At 34.9% G+C, this 15,882-nt stretch overlaps 1 protein-coding gene across 1 annotated transcript; it reads right to left on the bottom strand.

Annotated features, from left to right (window-relative positions):
• Positions 1–6,010: 6,010 nt before the first annotated feature.
• On the bottom strand, positions 6,011–12,922 carry LOC149777766 (L-xylulose reductase-like). The gene is made up of 3 exons (XM_089938251.1): positions 12,855–12,922; positions 8,148–8,268; positions 6,011–7,068 (listed from the first exon to the last, which is right to left on the bottom strand). Exons 1-3 carry the CDS (start codon positions 12,879–12,881, stop codon positions 6,965–6,967), a joined length of 252 nt encoding a protein of 83 aa, XP_089794377.1. The 5' UTR covers positions 12,882–12,922; the 3' UTR covers positions 6,011–6,964.
• Between the last annotated feature and the right edge of the window lie 2,960 nt (positions 12,923–15,882).

Genomic DNA, 15,882 nt, shown 5'->3' with positions numbered 1-15,882 from the left:
CCCACCTACTTGTACCACCCCGTTTTACCTCACCATTGCCAAGGAAAATTGACGTTTCTCTTGTGCCGTACTTGTCCCGAAACGTGCAATCAAGATCAGCCTTGTCAGCACACCCAGGAAGAACGCACCTTGACGAGAACGTGGGTCAGCGTGGAATTGTTTAAAGCTCTGGACCTGGGATACCAACATTTAGAAGTGTACGAAATTAACCACTTTCCCAAGACAGAACAGTACAACAAGGATGACCAAACTCAGAAAGGCATTTTCACTGATTACGTGGATGCCTTTTTGAAACTGAAACAAGACGTCAGCGGATATCCTTCCTGGTGCCACACTTCCAATCACCAAAATAAATTCAAAGAGAAATTCTGGGAGCAGGAAGGCATCACTTTAGACCACGTGGAGGCGATCGTGTCAAAGTGATGTTAAATTGCTTGTGGGGCAAAATGGCACAACGACTGTGTTTACCCAAGACAGAGTATTTGACAGAACCTTCCCGCTACTTCCAGATGATTCACTACAAAACGAAATACATGAAACACGTTGACGTCGTTCGTGAGGATTTGATCATGGTCAATTACGAAGATCTGGACTTTGTACAAGTCGACGAATTTGGAAATGTCATCATTGCGGCTTACGTGACAGCCCATGCTCGCTTAAAATTGTACGAAGCTTTAGAACTGGTATGAGATCGTATCCAGTACTTTGACACGGACAGTTGCATCTACATCGATCCCCTGGGTCAACGCCACCTTGACATCCAAGAAACCCGTTTAGGAGCCTGGACGGACTAGCGCCCAGACGAGAAGATTCAGAGTTTTGCTAGTGGCGGTCCTAAAAATTACGGCTACGAATACCGGGACCCAAAAGGAAAAGTGCACACGGAGTGTAAAGTGAAAGGATTAACTCTCAATTATCGCAACAGTCGACTGGTTAACTCTGGAGTATTGAAAGAAGCCTTGCAGTCTGGAGAGGATGAAAACTTTAAAGTGACCACCCGTGAACAGAACACGATTGTACGTATACGCACACAACAAATAGTATGTCGACCCTTGGAAAAAGTCTATCAGATCGTGTACCAGCAGAGAGTTCGGTTCCCAACCACTTCACTTTACCGTACGGTCACGTCGATATTGGTCAGCATATAAAAATGAACAACGTCTAAGAACGATAGTTCATTGTAACTACCGACGTCGATCGAGAAATTTGAATCATTTCAAACAGCAAGTATCGAACGTAAGACTCAAGTCCAACGAGAAACTCAGGTGTGATGCTATGCCTTACGATCACATCACGAATGGAGTACCACAAATTCGTTGTTTATATACTAACGCCATGACAAACTACATACAACCAGTGCAACTTCCAGACCACAAGACTTTACCTTATGGACATGCTGATATCGCCCAGTATTAAAAGAACGACTTCCAAGAGCGATACTTCATTGCGAGGACAAGCGACGAGAAAGACGAATCACTCTATACAGATGAAAAAAGAGAAGGAACAAACATCATTGACCTCTTTCACCACCATACCGTCACTGCAAACTGCGTTCAAGAAAGAAAATGTCTCAGGAGACCTAATGGAGTATTTTAGCATCCAAATTACTCAGACATCGACTTCGAGATAATTTAGGACGACAACTTACACCTACACCGTGAAATTTAAAGACTTCGCGTCTGACGTTCCACCCAAGGAAGTAGCAGATTTCATTACGGACCTACTTGACTCACTGTTAGAGGAACTCAAACGTCATTGCCAAGTCAAAGATCGAGGTCGTTTGAGCCTATCTATGTATCACGACAGTTTGAATTCGCCTGTATGTCTTGGGTTTAGCACACACGCAGAATTAACTTCTTCAACATTTGAAGGACTATTGAAGACGTGCAGACGATGAGAGAAAAATTTGACATCACCGATGGAAAAGTAACTATTCATATGGCATGCGCTGTACCTCCATGGGAAGAAGACGATGACTGTACTTGACGTGCTTACCGATACGTGTACCTTGCAAGATGGACATGACAGCAGATTTCTGAATGCAAGGGAGTACGTGATCGGAAACATCTATGCTGGGACACAAGTGGTAGCTGAACAGATTTTAAACAACGTGTGTGATGGATATAGAGAGAAACGTGAACTTTGTCCTATTTGATTGTTTGTTATTTGTTTTGTTTTAGCTTTCTCTTAGAAATGAACATTTAATGTAAATAAGTTGTATATGAAGTGATTTTCTAGAAAGGCGTGAACTTTACTTTTAAAAAGTAGGTTACTAGAACCAAGAACTAAATAACTAGTAAATATGTTTGTTTCATGTCGACATGTTAATGTATTAAATGGATAGTGCTTAGACCAAAGCACAGGCCAGAGAGCCCATGCATATACCTGAATAAATGTTTTGTACCCATACAATAGACTTTTCTTTTTCGAGTCTCTATTCTATCTGTGAGTCTTTCTTTAGAACATTTCTGTCCTCTTTTCTGTGTGTTTCCATCTTCCTTGTTGAATGTGTATTTGTTTGTTTCTGTATGTCTATGTTTGTCACCATCAGCCTTTGTCTCTATAAATGCATTTCACTCTATAAATAGTCTTGACCCTATAAACACCATGACTTTATCCATGTTCAATTCCCCAGGTGCCATTCCAATGTTAAATTCCCGTTGTCCCTATACATGCCCACCCATGTTAGATTTCCAAAGACCCCATAGTGCCGGGACACCTTTATGACTGAGACTTCCATTGACCCTATACAAAGGAAGGTTTTGCCCCGTGTGCGGTCGGTAGGTAAATGAAAAATACACAAAGACCATCTTTATTGTCATGATGTGGGACTAATATCGATGCATGCAATCATGTCTGATCAAAGATTCTAGAATGATCAGTGCTTGCGACTGAAACCAAGCCAAAGAACCTTGAAGTATGGGTCATGGTTATTTACGTTTCATGAGGATGAAAACTCACCAAGTGCAAAATCTTGCAAACTCACTCACACATTTTCTCTCTCACTGCGTGAGTTCGCATCTTCGCATCTCGGCTCGACCAATGAGGTAATGTGAGAATGTTTACCCGTAGCTTCCTGTGTATCAGTTATTCGTTCAGGGATCTTCCCTGGCACTTCCTGCACTAAATTTACCGACTACCATGTATAGTCTATCATGTGCTGAACAATTACGCTAAACTACTCACAACCTAACATTTTTAATCCTTTAATTTAAGATCCATGTCCCTTTTAGATGTACACTTTTTCCTGTGTTTATCTCCCTTTGACTTATACTTCTTAATTGCCTCTAGCACTTTTCTCTGTGTTAGTTCCTCAACGTTACTAAAAATCCCAAATAAGTGCATAAGAAATGTAACTTGTTTACCGACAGACTGAATTTGTACATGAATTTTATTCTCTCTTCGCAAGAGAGGTCGATTTTCCATTCTTTTTACAGATCAGATGGTGTAGGCCGATACAAGTGCAAGGTTGGATATTAGTGATGTCATGTATTGGCAGTCAGTTGAATGTATTGAACGATTATGTTTTATAATATAATTGGATCATGTCCTCCTGTTCCTGGTATTATATGCTGTAGGCGAAAGCCTTTCTTTCGTTGTAAAATCCTTTTCGAAGCAGGACATGTACACCCTAATTCGGATGTTGACATTTAGCATGATGCTTTGGGGGAGGGGGTTGCATATTGTGACATAATTTGAATTATCAAATACCACCCAAGTGAATTGTTTAAAACATAGTTTTGCTGGAAAAGGCAAAATATGAGAAGGTAGTTGAAACAGCTCAGTGACGTTTTCATACACGTTGATAAGGGATATGACTAAGTATATCATAAAATTGTTTCCAGTGAAACTAAGTACGCTTGTTATATTCCAAAACAATATTGCATATTACTGAAAAATAAGAAGGTTCTATATAGGTATAGCAAGCCTAATCGTGGACCCCAGGACCTAGCTGTCATTGGTGCATTATGTAAAAGTGTAGTTTGTCAGCGTCAAAAATTAGGTCACTTAATTTATATTTAGGTCGTAGTCTGTAGTTTCCAGGTGTGATAAAAAATAAGTGAAACTATCTCCTCTCAAACGACAATCATTACCCCTATGTCTTTCTGGCAGATTTACATCTCTTCATTGGTGTAGAGGACAGTGCTTTGTCATCATTAAATTGTAAATCTAACATTGCCTTTTATGATAGAATGTGACTTACATGCTCGGGTAGAGCAGAAAGTATATTTAATTCAATAAAATTTAGTATTATGGTTTATGGAAACGAAATTGGTACTGTGATTCCAGTTAACCTGCCCCTGCTACCAATCCTTGCTAGCTTCGAGTGCCGAGGGTCATATTCATTCTCAATATATTCCTGCTTGATTTTAAATTTATTATTCATTATGTATATTTGTTATTTTGTAATGCTTGGTTTACAAGTATCATCTGTTTTTATATACACCTTCATAACTCTGTTAGTATATATTTTATTAGTTCCTGTGGGTAATTCTTTTCTTGGTAAATTATCGTGTTTTTTGGTTTGTAAATTGGGTACAAATTTTTCACAAAAATTAGAATAATGTACGTTCCATGCACAGGTAACCTACATTATACTCGTATAATGATATTAAATAACATTGATTCATCAATAGAATAAATGTATCCCGTGGGTTCTAATTGATAATAATAATGTATTTCCAGTTCCACGGCTGTCTTCGACTGATCAAGGAATTACCTGACATAGCCCTCAACTTCCAGTCCAATGAAGTACCCGTCGAGAGACTCGTCGTCCCTTACACTCTACGATACTGGGTTCCTGGTTTCTTACGAAAGTAATGTCCCTTTCTTATTTCTAGTGCTATAAAACTTACAACAGAGATTCCTGAATCTTACGAAAGTAATATCTCAATTTTATGAGTCTTAAAATATATAGCTGTCAATGTTCCCTAGTTCCATTTTCTTTCTAGCATGTGATGTGAAGTTTCTGTAATAAGACTGAAATCAGCGTTTGGTCGAAATCCCAGGTTTGCATTTCTAATCTCGTTTAATGCGAAGTAGTTAATTAGCAATTTATTCAATTATCTTTTCTTTGGAGACATTTCTGGAGATACATTTATTAGGATACGTTTATGGGAGTTTTTGCAAAATCTGCATTTTTAAATCTGTTCTCAGCGTGCAAATGTACTTTGGACTCGAAATGTTTCTGTCTTGCTGGGGATTCTGACAAGGTTATTGACATTATCATTTTAAAAGCCAAGACTTGAATTTGCACAAGTTTCTGATATTATTCACTCCGTTGGGATAGATCCCTTATTAGATTTTATCGTAGGTAATCTACATCTTATGACCAGAGGGTACATACCCATGAGTATACATAGCATTTAGCTCAAGTGTAAAGACTGAGTGATGGATAAATGGATGAATGAAGCTCTGCTATTTTACATGAATTGTACATCGGTTTTGACAATTATATTTTCAACAAGCATCAAACGCTAAAGTAAAATGGCATCTTTGCACAAGCTCTTCTTTTGAAAGAAAAATAAACATTTAATATCTAGTGAAAACAGATCTATGAATAAATGTCTTAGTTGATACAATCTACTAGAATTCAATAATTACAAAATAGAATATAAGCATACATTGTGTACGCTTGAGGTATTTTAAGGATATGTCTTTAGAAAGAACAAACAATTTTACTTCAAATCAGCGAGTTTAATATTCATGCTGAAAAAGGATTAAGTATCATTCATTCTCAAGGCATACTTAAGCTGAAATGCATGTATAGAATATTGTTCATCTGTGTACATGTTTCCCAGTATAGTCACACATAGTTATTCGATATGTATGAATGAGTGTGACGATACCTGATTATGTGCATGGTCTTGCATCCTTTTTAACATTGTCAATTAGAAAAACTGAGGACCACATGGCAGATGGATCAGTCATGACCAAATGTGTTATCCTCATTAACGAAAGTTATTATCATAATTATTATTATTATTTATTATTATTATTATTATTATTATTATTATTATTATTATTATTATTATTATTATTATAAGATTCCACCCTGTCAAGTTACACTAAAGTCCCATCCCTACAAAAATGAATCAACAAGAATTTTCTTTATCCTCAATGTCTCAATATCATTCACTATAAGCGAATATGATCTACATACATTTCTGTCAATTGCAATTTGAAACAGACTATATCCAATGAACTTCAAGTCAGTGTGAATATGGAAACAGACTGTATCCAATGAACTTCAATTCAGTGTGAATATGGAAACAGACTATAAACAATAAACTCCAATTCAGTGTGAATATGGAAATAGACTATATCCAATGAACTCCAATTCAATGTAAATATGGAAACAGACTATATCCAATGAACTTTAATTCAATGTAAATGTGGAAACAGACTATATCCAATGAACTCCAATTTAGTGTGAATATGGAAACAGACTATATCCAATGAACTTCAATTCAGTGTGAATATGGAAACATACTATATCCAATGAACTTCAAGTCAGTGTGAATATGGAAACAGACTGTATCCAATGAACTTCAATTCAATGTAAATATGGAAACAGACTGTATCCAATGAACTTCAGTTTAATGTGAATATGGAAACAGACTATATCTAATGAACACCAATTCAATATGAATATGCAAAACTATCTGTATCTATTAATTTTCATTTCAGTGAATATCGATTCTTTTTGTGTCTACATACATTCATTGCAACACACGTTCTTTTCCTCTGTAAAATTACTTTCGTTTTAACAAACCTAAATAGTCCTATAGAATCAGTTAACCTAAATACTCTACAATGCAGTATATTAGTATCTGACTCTTTCTTTTGGTTTTGGTCAAGTTTAATTTCTTCTGGCTTTGGTCCCCTTACATTTCAGTTGGAGTTGGTCTGGTTCGGTTTCTAATGGATGTTGTCTCCTTACTGGTGTTTAGTCAATGTAGGCTCAGTTTGCTTCGAAGCCTCCTTCTACCGGTAATGCAATGCCGTTAAGACTGGAAGCTTTGTCACTTAAAAGGAACACAACTGCGTTGACAACATCCTCTACATCTAAATAATAAAAATGATAGTATGTGTGACTTACAACACATTGATTCATTCATTAATATTCGTGGACTCTCTCTCTCTCTCTGGATAAAATGATGTACAAATGAACGGCTGTAATTGAATCACCACAAAATATTCATATTTATTGTCCTATACGGAAAATAATCCCTGTGGAAACGTCAAAATTACTAAAACAGTATTATGTTCATTATATACATGACTTTGAGATGATACAGTTATATTCCCACCTTTCCTTCGTCCTACGTATTCATATTTGCACGTTTCAAGTTTTCATTAGTAAACAGGAAGCGCGAGCATTAGAACATTACCAAAAGCTTTCAAACTAATTATTTATTCCATACCAAATGGATACAAAAATTGTGAATCTTGATAAATCAGATGGAATTATTTCCCATCATCAGAATTGATGGCAATTCCAACATTCTGTTGTATTTCACTTTTGACTGAGAAGATTAAGATACACAAGAGAAAACGAATGGCAGACCTCTCTCTCTCTCTCTCTCTCTCTCTCTCTCTCTCTCTCTCTCTCTCTATATATATATATATATATATATATATATATATATATATATATATATATATATATATATATACACGCTTCACATAACTCCTCATAACTGTGGCGGATGGAACTTTCACGACTCAAAGTTTTAGCGTCTATTCAACAACTGACCTCCACGAATGAGCAACCAACATAGCAAACCAAAGTAGTCGGTTTCCAAGTTGCTACATTCTTTCCGAATTCAGAATTGGGTTATTGCTACAAATATTCAACTAGTGATACTTTTTAAAGAAGGATTTTATTGAGTGGGAAATATTTATAGGCACTTATTTTGCACTGGAATCAACGATTACTTACAGTGTGTTCATGTTGATGAGATGCAATCACGTAAAATATCCAGGTTTTATAAGCGATAACGAAATAAATACAGTTCGAAGTTATTATAAAAGTTAAAATTTAGCCAATATGACGCTTTATAGATGATAATAAAATAACTGTTTTTGTTGATGCATAATACTTTGTTTGAATTTTATTCTGCGACAATCAAATGTATACTTGCCTGGGAATCTGTTGAGTGGAATCCTGGAAAGGTAATATTCCCCTGTCCCAGGACAGGCGGCGGCCCAATTTCCCATATCTGTCGATTGAACAATATGGGGGTGGACAGAATTGACACGAATCTAAAGACGAAAATAATAAATACAATTTTAATTCGAGGTTGCCTAAGTCTCTCTCTCTCTCTCTCTCTCTCTCTCTCTCTCTCTCTCTCATGTAAATGGAATATCTTGTGTATAGTACAACACAACTGTTTAATATACAAAATATTCATATATAACCAAACATAACTCCGTTTCCAATCTATCCTTGACTATACTTTTTATCAACCTACAAACCAAAGTCCGTCTCCAACCTATTCATGCCTATACTATGCAGATATAAAAAAAACCCATAACTATTCATATATATCATTTATAACTCCGCCTCTCATATATTCATGTTTATACTATTCAGATATTCAATACATAACTCCGCCTCCAATATACTAAGCTATATTTTTACAGTCATTAAAAGACTTTAAACGTCTTGCAAAATAACTGCACTGTGCTTAAGTTAATGGCTTTGGTGCTTGTATGATTCCTTGTGGAAGAAGTTGTTTTCAGTCTGTAATGGTTGAAGAGATGAAACTGTTTAGAACAACATACATGTGCCGAAACCCGCTTGACATGACGTCGTCTGTACACACATGTGCAGGCCTTATGGACTTAAACTAAGTAACAAAAGTAGCAAAACCAGCAAGTGTAATACAATTCAACAAATAATTTATTTCCGATAATACAAAGTGAAATTTAAAAGGAACTTACAATATTGTGAATTAAACCACAAACAATCTTAAAAGATATATCACAAGCCTAATGCATGTAACGATGTAACGTCCTGCATGGCGATCGGAATGAATTAGTCTTGTATGTGTTGATGTGTCAATAGTCTTAAATGTGCCGATATAGCATTAGTGTTGATTTATCACAATAATATAATCCAAGCTATCACTGAATGAGTGATCAGTAATCTCAAAGCAGTGTTTTCCCCCAAAAGATCTGAGTACTTTAAAAGTCAATTATTAATTTTAAATGAGCAATTCCTCCAAAATTGTATCAGAACACGACAAAAAATACTTCTACTACTTAAATTATGAGAGGACTGCATAATACTGTTGCTCTGAAAGTTACATACTACATATATAACATTTTCAGAAAAACACTTGAATGAATTGAAAATTACCCCAAACTGTAAACATGTTTGTTCCTAGAATCTTCTACGGTCGAACTCAAACCTAAGTAAATATCCTATTTGCAACTTACAAGCAAATACAAGCAAGACAAATGTAGGTACGCGCCGAAACTTTATCCTCGATCATGGATAAATGTCAAGCACACAAAATAAATTGAATATACATAGCATTTATGATTCCTTTAGAAATTAGTAATTAAACGTCTTACTTTAAATGTAAGTTCCTAAGTTCTTGGATAATGACTATCTTTTGGCCAACCATTTATTGTATTTAGACTTATATTCAAGTTTTATTGTTTACTCATATTTTCCTTATTTTGCTTGAAATCAATTATCTCATCCCCTTTTATTGTATTTAATCTTTTGGGGTAAAACGTTTAAGTAGGATAACTGGATTTTACTGAGGTATATACGTTTGTAGTCTACACATTTTTATGAGGGCCATATATATGATAAAGACCATATAGGTGACGGAGATCATACATAAGATGAGGACCATGTGGGAGATGGGGACCTTATGTAGCATGAGGATCATATGGGAGATGAGGACAATATGGGAGATGGGGACCACTTGTAACATGAGCACCACATGGTAGATAAAGCCTTACTCTTGTTCATGGTGTTGTTGTTGTTGTTGTAGGGTTTAACACCCTTTTTCAGCACACGATAAGCTATACATGGCCGCCAGTATTAATGGTGGAGGAAGAACCCGAGAAAACCTCAAAAAGAACCACCAACCCACGGGAAGCTACTGGCAAGCTTTCTCACATACCCACATTGGTCGAATCCGAGACTCGAACCCATGCAGACAGATGTGAGATGGCAGTGATCCGTAACGGAGAGCGCTTTAGACCACTCGGCCACTCGGGGCCCCACTTGTGTTCATGTGTTGTAAAGTATCATAAAAGCAAAACAAATCATTTGAAGTTATACGATATCTGCACAGAAACACTCTACTAGAGTTTGCTAAGGTCAAATCTTCAACAAATAATTGGTTATTACCATTTTGTGCAATAATATAAACGCACACGATATTCATCGCCCAGGAACCTAGTGGACATTCGTCTACTTTTTCAATTACCAAAGTGTTGAAAATTTTTGTTCATACAGATTACTTCATCTTGATCATCGAGTTTAAAGAAGAAATGTTCAATCCGCTCAGTTTCATACTGTGAGATTATAAGGCTCTGATTCACTATTGTGGGACAATATTTTTTGTATTTTCTTCATCACCCAAGTCTTGGATTACTCTATGAACATGTACTGACTTGCTTTCATCATTGTTTCCCTATAATGATCAAAAAAAAGAAAAGGGCTTTTGTGAACATTATCGCTTTCTAATTTATTTAGAACAGAAACTTTGCGTGGGTCCTTGACAAAGTGAAAATTGACTAAAAAGTTTTAAATCTAGTTTTACTCAATAACATTGTGAACCTTGTAAATAAGTTCATGTTTAATGATTTTCAGTTGTATATCGAGACGAAGGGACCTGTCCTAATCCTCCCTCTTCATTAATCTTTCAGAGGTTGAGTTACCAGACGTATAAAAAATGTTGACATTAACAAATACTTCACGTCGTCTCGATCTATCGACCTTGAAAATTTGTAACAATTTCTTTCACTTCTGCGTGCTGAAGCTGAGGTATGATTTAATGTAAATGAGAATTCGTACCCTTCTCTTTGGTTAGTAAATATAAGAACATTTGTCACCTCCACTGCGTGTGGCTGGTATATAGAAAGTATAGGTGTTGGATAGGAATCAAAAGGTGTGTGTTGGATTGTATCAAAACAGTCTGTTGGATGATACTCAAAACGTTGGCGTTGGATAGGCTTCAATAAGTAAACAGTTGATCACAATCAGAAAGTGTGGTATAAGGCAACGCTCAAAAGTACTTGTGAGACAATATTCAACTAACTAGATGTTAAATAGTTAATAGTATGTGGGGTGTAGAATAATAATAAAAAGTGGGTGCTCGACTGTACTCAAACAATGAATCCTGGATAATAATCAAAACATGGTCTTGAAGAATAAAAGAAACAAGGTTGGTATTTGATAGTTCTCAAATACTGAGTGTTGGATAGTGCTCAAGAAGTAGGTGTTGAATAGTACTCTAAAATAAGTGATGCAGATTATCTAAAAATTTCCAGTATGTGGCCAGAGAGTCAAAATATTTTAAACAGATGCTTAGGTCGATATGTCTACACCCAGGAGCCCCCATCATGTTAAACCTAAGATGTTTTTAACATTACCATTCCCACAAGAGGCCAGCCAAGCTCCCGATATCATCATAATGTTAATTCCTTCGAGGAGCTCAAATGCAACATATTACTACTAAATTTCACAAACCATTGTACAAATCTCAACACATGGCGATCCTTTTGTGTTTTTCGTTTTGTTTTTGGTGGGGTTCTTTTTGGGAGGGGTTGTATTTGTTTTATGGCTTAGTCTACAGATATTTCTTGGTATGTATAGTTTATGTGTAATACATGCATTTCTATGCTAAGGGTTTGAAAACTGATATTTTTTTAATTTAGATTCATCAGTTTGCGTTTTCTTTGATGGTTAGCATACATTTCGAATACATTGCCTTATTGCAGTGTTTCGACAGTGAAAAGATATTTCAACTCCCATTCGTTTTAATCTACAAAGTAGTTTTCCGTCTAGGGTTTTATGCTTATTTAAGTCATTTATATGGTTTGGCTTACTGTGTTGAATTGTCCTTAAAATGGTATGACTTTTGTAATTAATTATTTTATTTGTGTGCTCTGCGTATTGTATACAATTATGTGGTGTGACGTGTGTAGTAGTCATTCATGTGGTCTGAAGAATTGTATTCAATTATCATTTATGTGGTCCGAATTATTCTATTCATTTATGTTATTTGTGTAGTTGACGTATTGTATTTCATTATCTGATTTATGTTATCTGACATATCGTGTTTATTTATGTCATTTATTTAGTCTGACGTGTTGTATTTAATTAAGTCATGTACGTATTCTGACCTATTCAATTAATACATGTATATGGTCTGATGTATTGTGTTTAATTACGTCCATTATATTGTCCGAAGTAATTTCTTTAATTAAACTGAAACCGAGAAAATAATTCCTACTGTAGCATTATCTGATACTTGTGACCAAATTGTATCCTGGTTTTCAGTATTTAATGAGACACGAAACTTATGTTCAAAAACAGCGAAGTAAAATCAAGTCAACGTTCTAGTGACTGTCCACGGATAAGGTGTGGAAATATAAAGAAAGAAAGACAAAAGTTTCAGCAACGAAGAATTGAAGAAGCAAAAACATAATAAAGAAACTTACTCAAAAACTGAGCAAACAAAGTAGTTAATTAATTGAACAGAAACTGTGTACAAATAACTTTACAAATATAAGCAATGAAGATCGCCCTTCTGAGAAAACAAATCTGGTAAGACTATAAATAATACAATTTTTAAAAAAAAGAATTAATAAATGATGACCTTTTGTGGCCCTAGCTCAGTAGCCATAACTTGAGTCAAACTGTCGATGGCTCCTTTGGAAGAGCAATAAGACGTAAGGGATAGCGGGAGAAATACGCAGTTGGCTCAATATAAGAAACCCACATTCTCCTATAAATATTGATGTGTTACACGCGTGAATTCAGGAACGAGAGAAATATATATCTATCTGACTCCAAGTTATGAACCCATTTCTATATTAATATGCATGTGCTTCAAGGGATACTTTCGGAATTGCGAGCGTTATACCGCGTGTGTTATAAAAACAGAAAAAATAGTTTTGTGCTTAAGAGGTGAACTTAGGGACGAGTCAGTTATATTTACATTGTCCCAAGTGTTTGAAATTTATTCACTTATGAACACAGAATCTTTATTTTGTCTTTAATATATATCTATATATTCAATGGTATTGTATATAGTGAGATTATTTTTTAAACCTTTTAGTGTACAATCCGATATATGACGTGTTGTATGTTTGCTATTTGTTGTGGTTTAGAGATTCTAAAAATCCCCGAGTTTTGGCCAAAACTAATATCACGGTATTTAAATTATTCACAAAGCCAAATAATATTGCCTCTCAGTTTAAATTTGAAATGAGTTCAATTACGAGATAATAAGATTAATATCAGACTCATCTTATCGATTTATCGACGTAAATGTGGAGCATGCGCGTTTGGTTATAGCGCCCCGTTTTAAGGAATTCTTATATTTTTGTGATTACTTGTCTGATTATTGGAATTCCGGACATGTCGGGCTTTCTAATTTACAACTGAAGTTGTATGGAAGTCTTTGTAAATTTGGGGCAAACTTATGACTTTTAGCGGGAATCGCGCCAGGGTTTGACATCCGCTCGCATAAGCAATGATCCCTGCCTTGTAACAGTATATATTACTGTTATATATTTATTTTCGTTTAAAACATTCTTACTGTGAAGTTCTAATTAGTTTCACCCACAGATGTGCTGCTTCATTGATTTGTGGATATCTTTATCATTCAGTACATACAAACCAGTTAGAAGAACAAAGTAAGATTATCACGATGCCAACAACTTCATTTCAACACTGACCAATGAAACATTGATTAACACGTGACCATGTAACTAAATATATGTGATTAGTGTCTGCATGTTCTTCATAACATTAGCATCGTTGTATTTTATATAAACGGAAAATTATTTGATGAGTTAGACGGATAGTATAAGTATATCATTTATTGTTGTTCTGGTAACCTTGATGATTTCTAATATACCCTACGCATATCCGATATGGATACTTCAAGAAAAATAACCCTAAGATATTCGTGAATTGCCATTACGTATGCTTCTAAATAGCAGAATAAACAGATGTGTAATTTTATTATTACTTATAATTGATTGAGTAAACATTTGCCATCATGAATTTGCTGAAACCATTAACAGGTATACATCGTACGCACGTGAACGACATATCAGGTATTATTGAATTGATTGACATTGTATAAATGAACAGATATAGTTTAAACGTTAAAGAGTTTTCATTTCTCATTTACACTTACAAACATTTAATTATGACTGTAGCCACAGATCAGACAAGCATTTTTCCCAACAATCTGCTTCCTCGTATCGTTTCGCATCAGGACATTGGTTCACGCGACATTTTTAAACTGGGAGATTACTTTTTGTGATCCGTCTTGAATTTAAGGGACAGAAAACACAAAATTCAAGTCAAAGTGAGGAATTATATATCCATTCTTTGTGATAATAACGGTAAGCTCTTTAATGACGCTGACGCTATATTTAAGCATATCTAACTTTGGTTTAATACTTGAGATTGTTCCTGAATATAATATTGTGCTTTATAAAAGTAAACCAATTGACCAGGATTTAACACAGACTATGAAAAAAGATAAAGTCAAAAAGGTGCACATTGTACCTATACATATTAGTTTACTTTCATGTTCATACGTAATTCATTTCTGGTGTTGAAAAGAGATAATCATGTTTCAAAGAAGAACAGTGCCAAGTGCTTAACATTATAGATATTTCTAATTACCATTTTATTTCCAGTAAACATTGAAAAGTACTTCAAAATTGCAAAAAGAATCTCATGTTTTGTTCAAGCGACATTGAAATATAGAAACAATCCTAATCAATAAGAGTACATTTGGTCAAAAGTCAAGCTGAACTTCCATCGAAATCAGCTTATATCTAGATAACTTGCATTAGTGTTCATGAATTCTGATAATATCTTATATTTAAATTATGTTAATGATAATAGAAATTTAGGGTAATTTTTATGCAATATTTAAGCAGAAATATCCAACGGATTGAGATAGTTATCTAGATAATTTTAATAACCTTCCTGAAAATTGAAATTTATATCATTTAAATGCAACTCAGCTTTACAGTATATGGATATTAGACTTAATTCGCAAATATTATTCTAACTTAGAACATTTTTGAGCTGGATATTCTTATCATGCTTTTCTACAGATGCATTGTCAAAAGGTGACTTAAATTTATTCACTTGTTTTATACATGCAGTAAATAAGATCAGATTTTAATATAATGAAGACCTGAAAATATATTATCAAAAATCGGTTGTAGTAAGAACGCATTATCCAAAATTTACTGTAGAACACAAAGTCGTGTAAGCAATATGATCGTGACCGAGGCGTAATAGTTCTCACCTGGCTAGAAACTAGTGCACTTCATCATACCTGCAAAAGTGTCTGTGTAAAGTGAAAATATTTGGCAGTCACACGTAGAACTACTATGAACAGGAGAAAGGTAGATTAAGGTATACAAATTCCATATTTCTTGTAGTATTTTGAATAATATCGGGAAAAGTGTTGTATCTGAGAACAGCTGGGAAGTATGCAAAACTGTTCTTTTCTTTAAGTTTTTCTGTTTATATAAAATACGAGTTGTGTTTTGAGGATTCGGTTTTATTCATTACAACTCAGTATCGGATATTGTTTTTCACTATTTACGGATTTATTATACATAAGTGATTGTTTGACCATACAAACT

This window comes from Sinohyriopsis cumingii, chromosome 17 (genome assembly GCF_028554795.1).
Source record: "Sinohyriopsis cumingii isolate HCF-2022 chromosome 17, ASM2855479v2, whole genome shotgun sequence".
Lineage (NCBI taxonomy): Eukaryota > Metazoa > Mollusca > Bivalvia > Unionida > Unionidae > Sinohyriopsis > Sinohyriopsis cumingii.
This window is presented reverse-complemented; position numbering and strand designations above follow the sequence as displayed.

Bases quoted from the DNA above. Each gene is read 5' to 3' on its own strand.
- LOC149777766 (XM_089938251.1), bottom strand. From the start codon at position 12,881: ATGGCTACTGAGCTAGGGCCACAAAAG. The intron at 8,269-12,854 runs GTCATCATTTAT...TTTCGTCTTTAG, and splicing joins CTGAGCTAGGGCCACAAAAG to ATTCGTGTCAATTCTGTCCA. The intron at 7,069-8,147 runs GCAAGTATACAT...TTTATTATTTAG, and splicing joins TCCACTCAACAGATTCCCAG to ATGTAGAGGATGTTGTCAAC.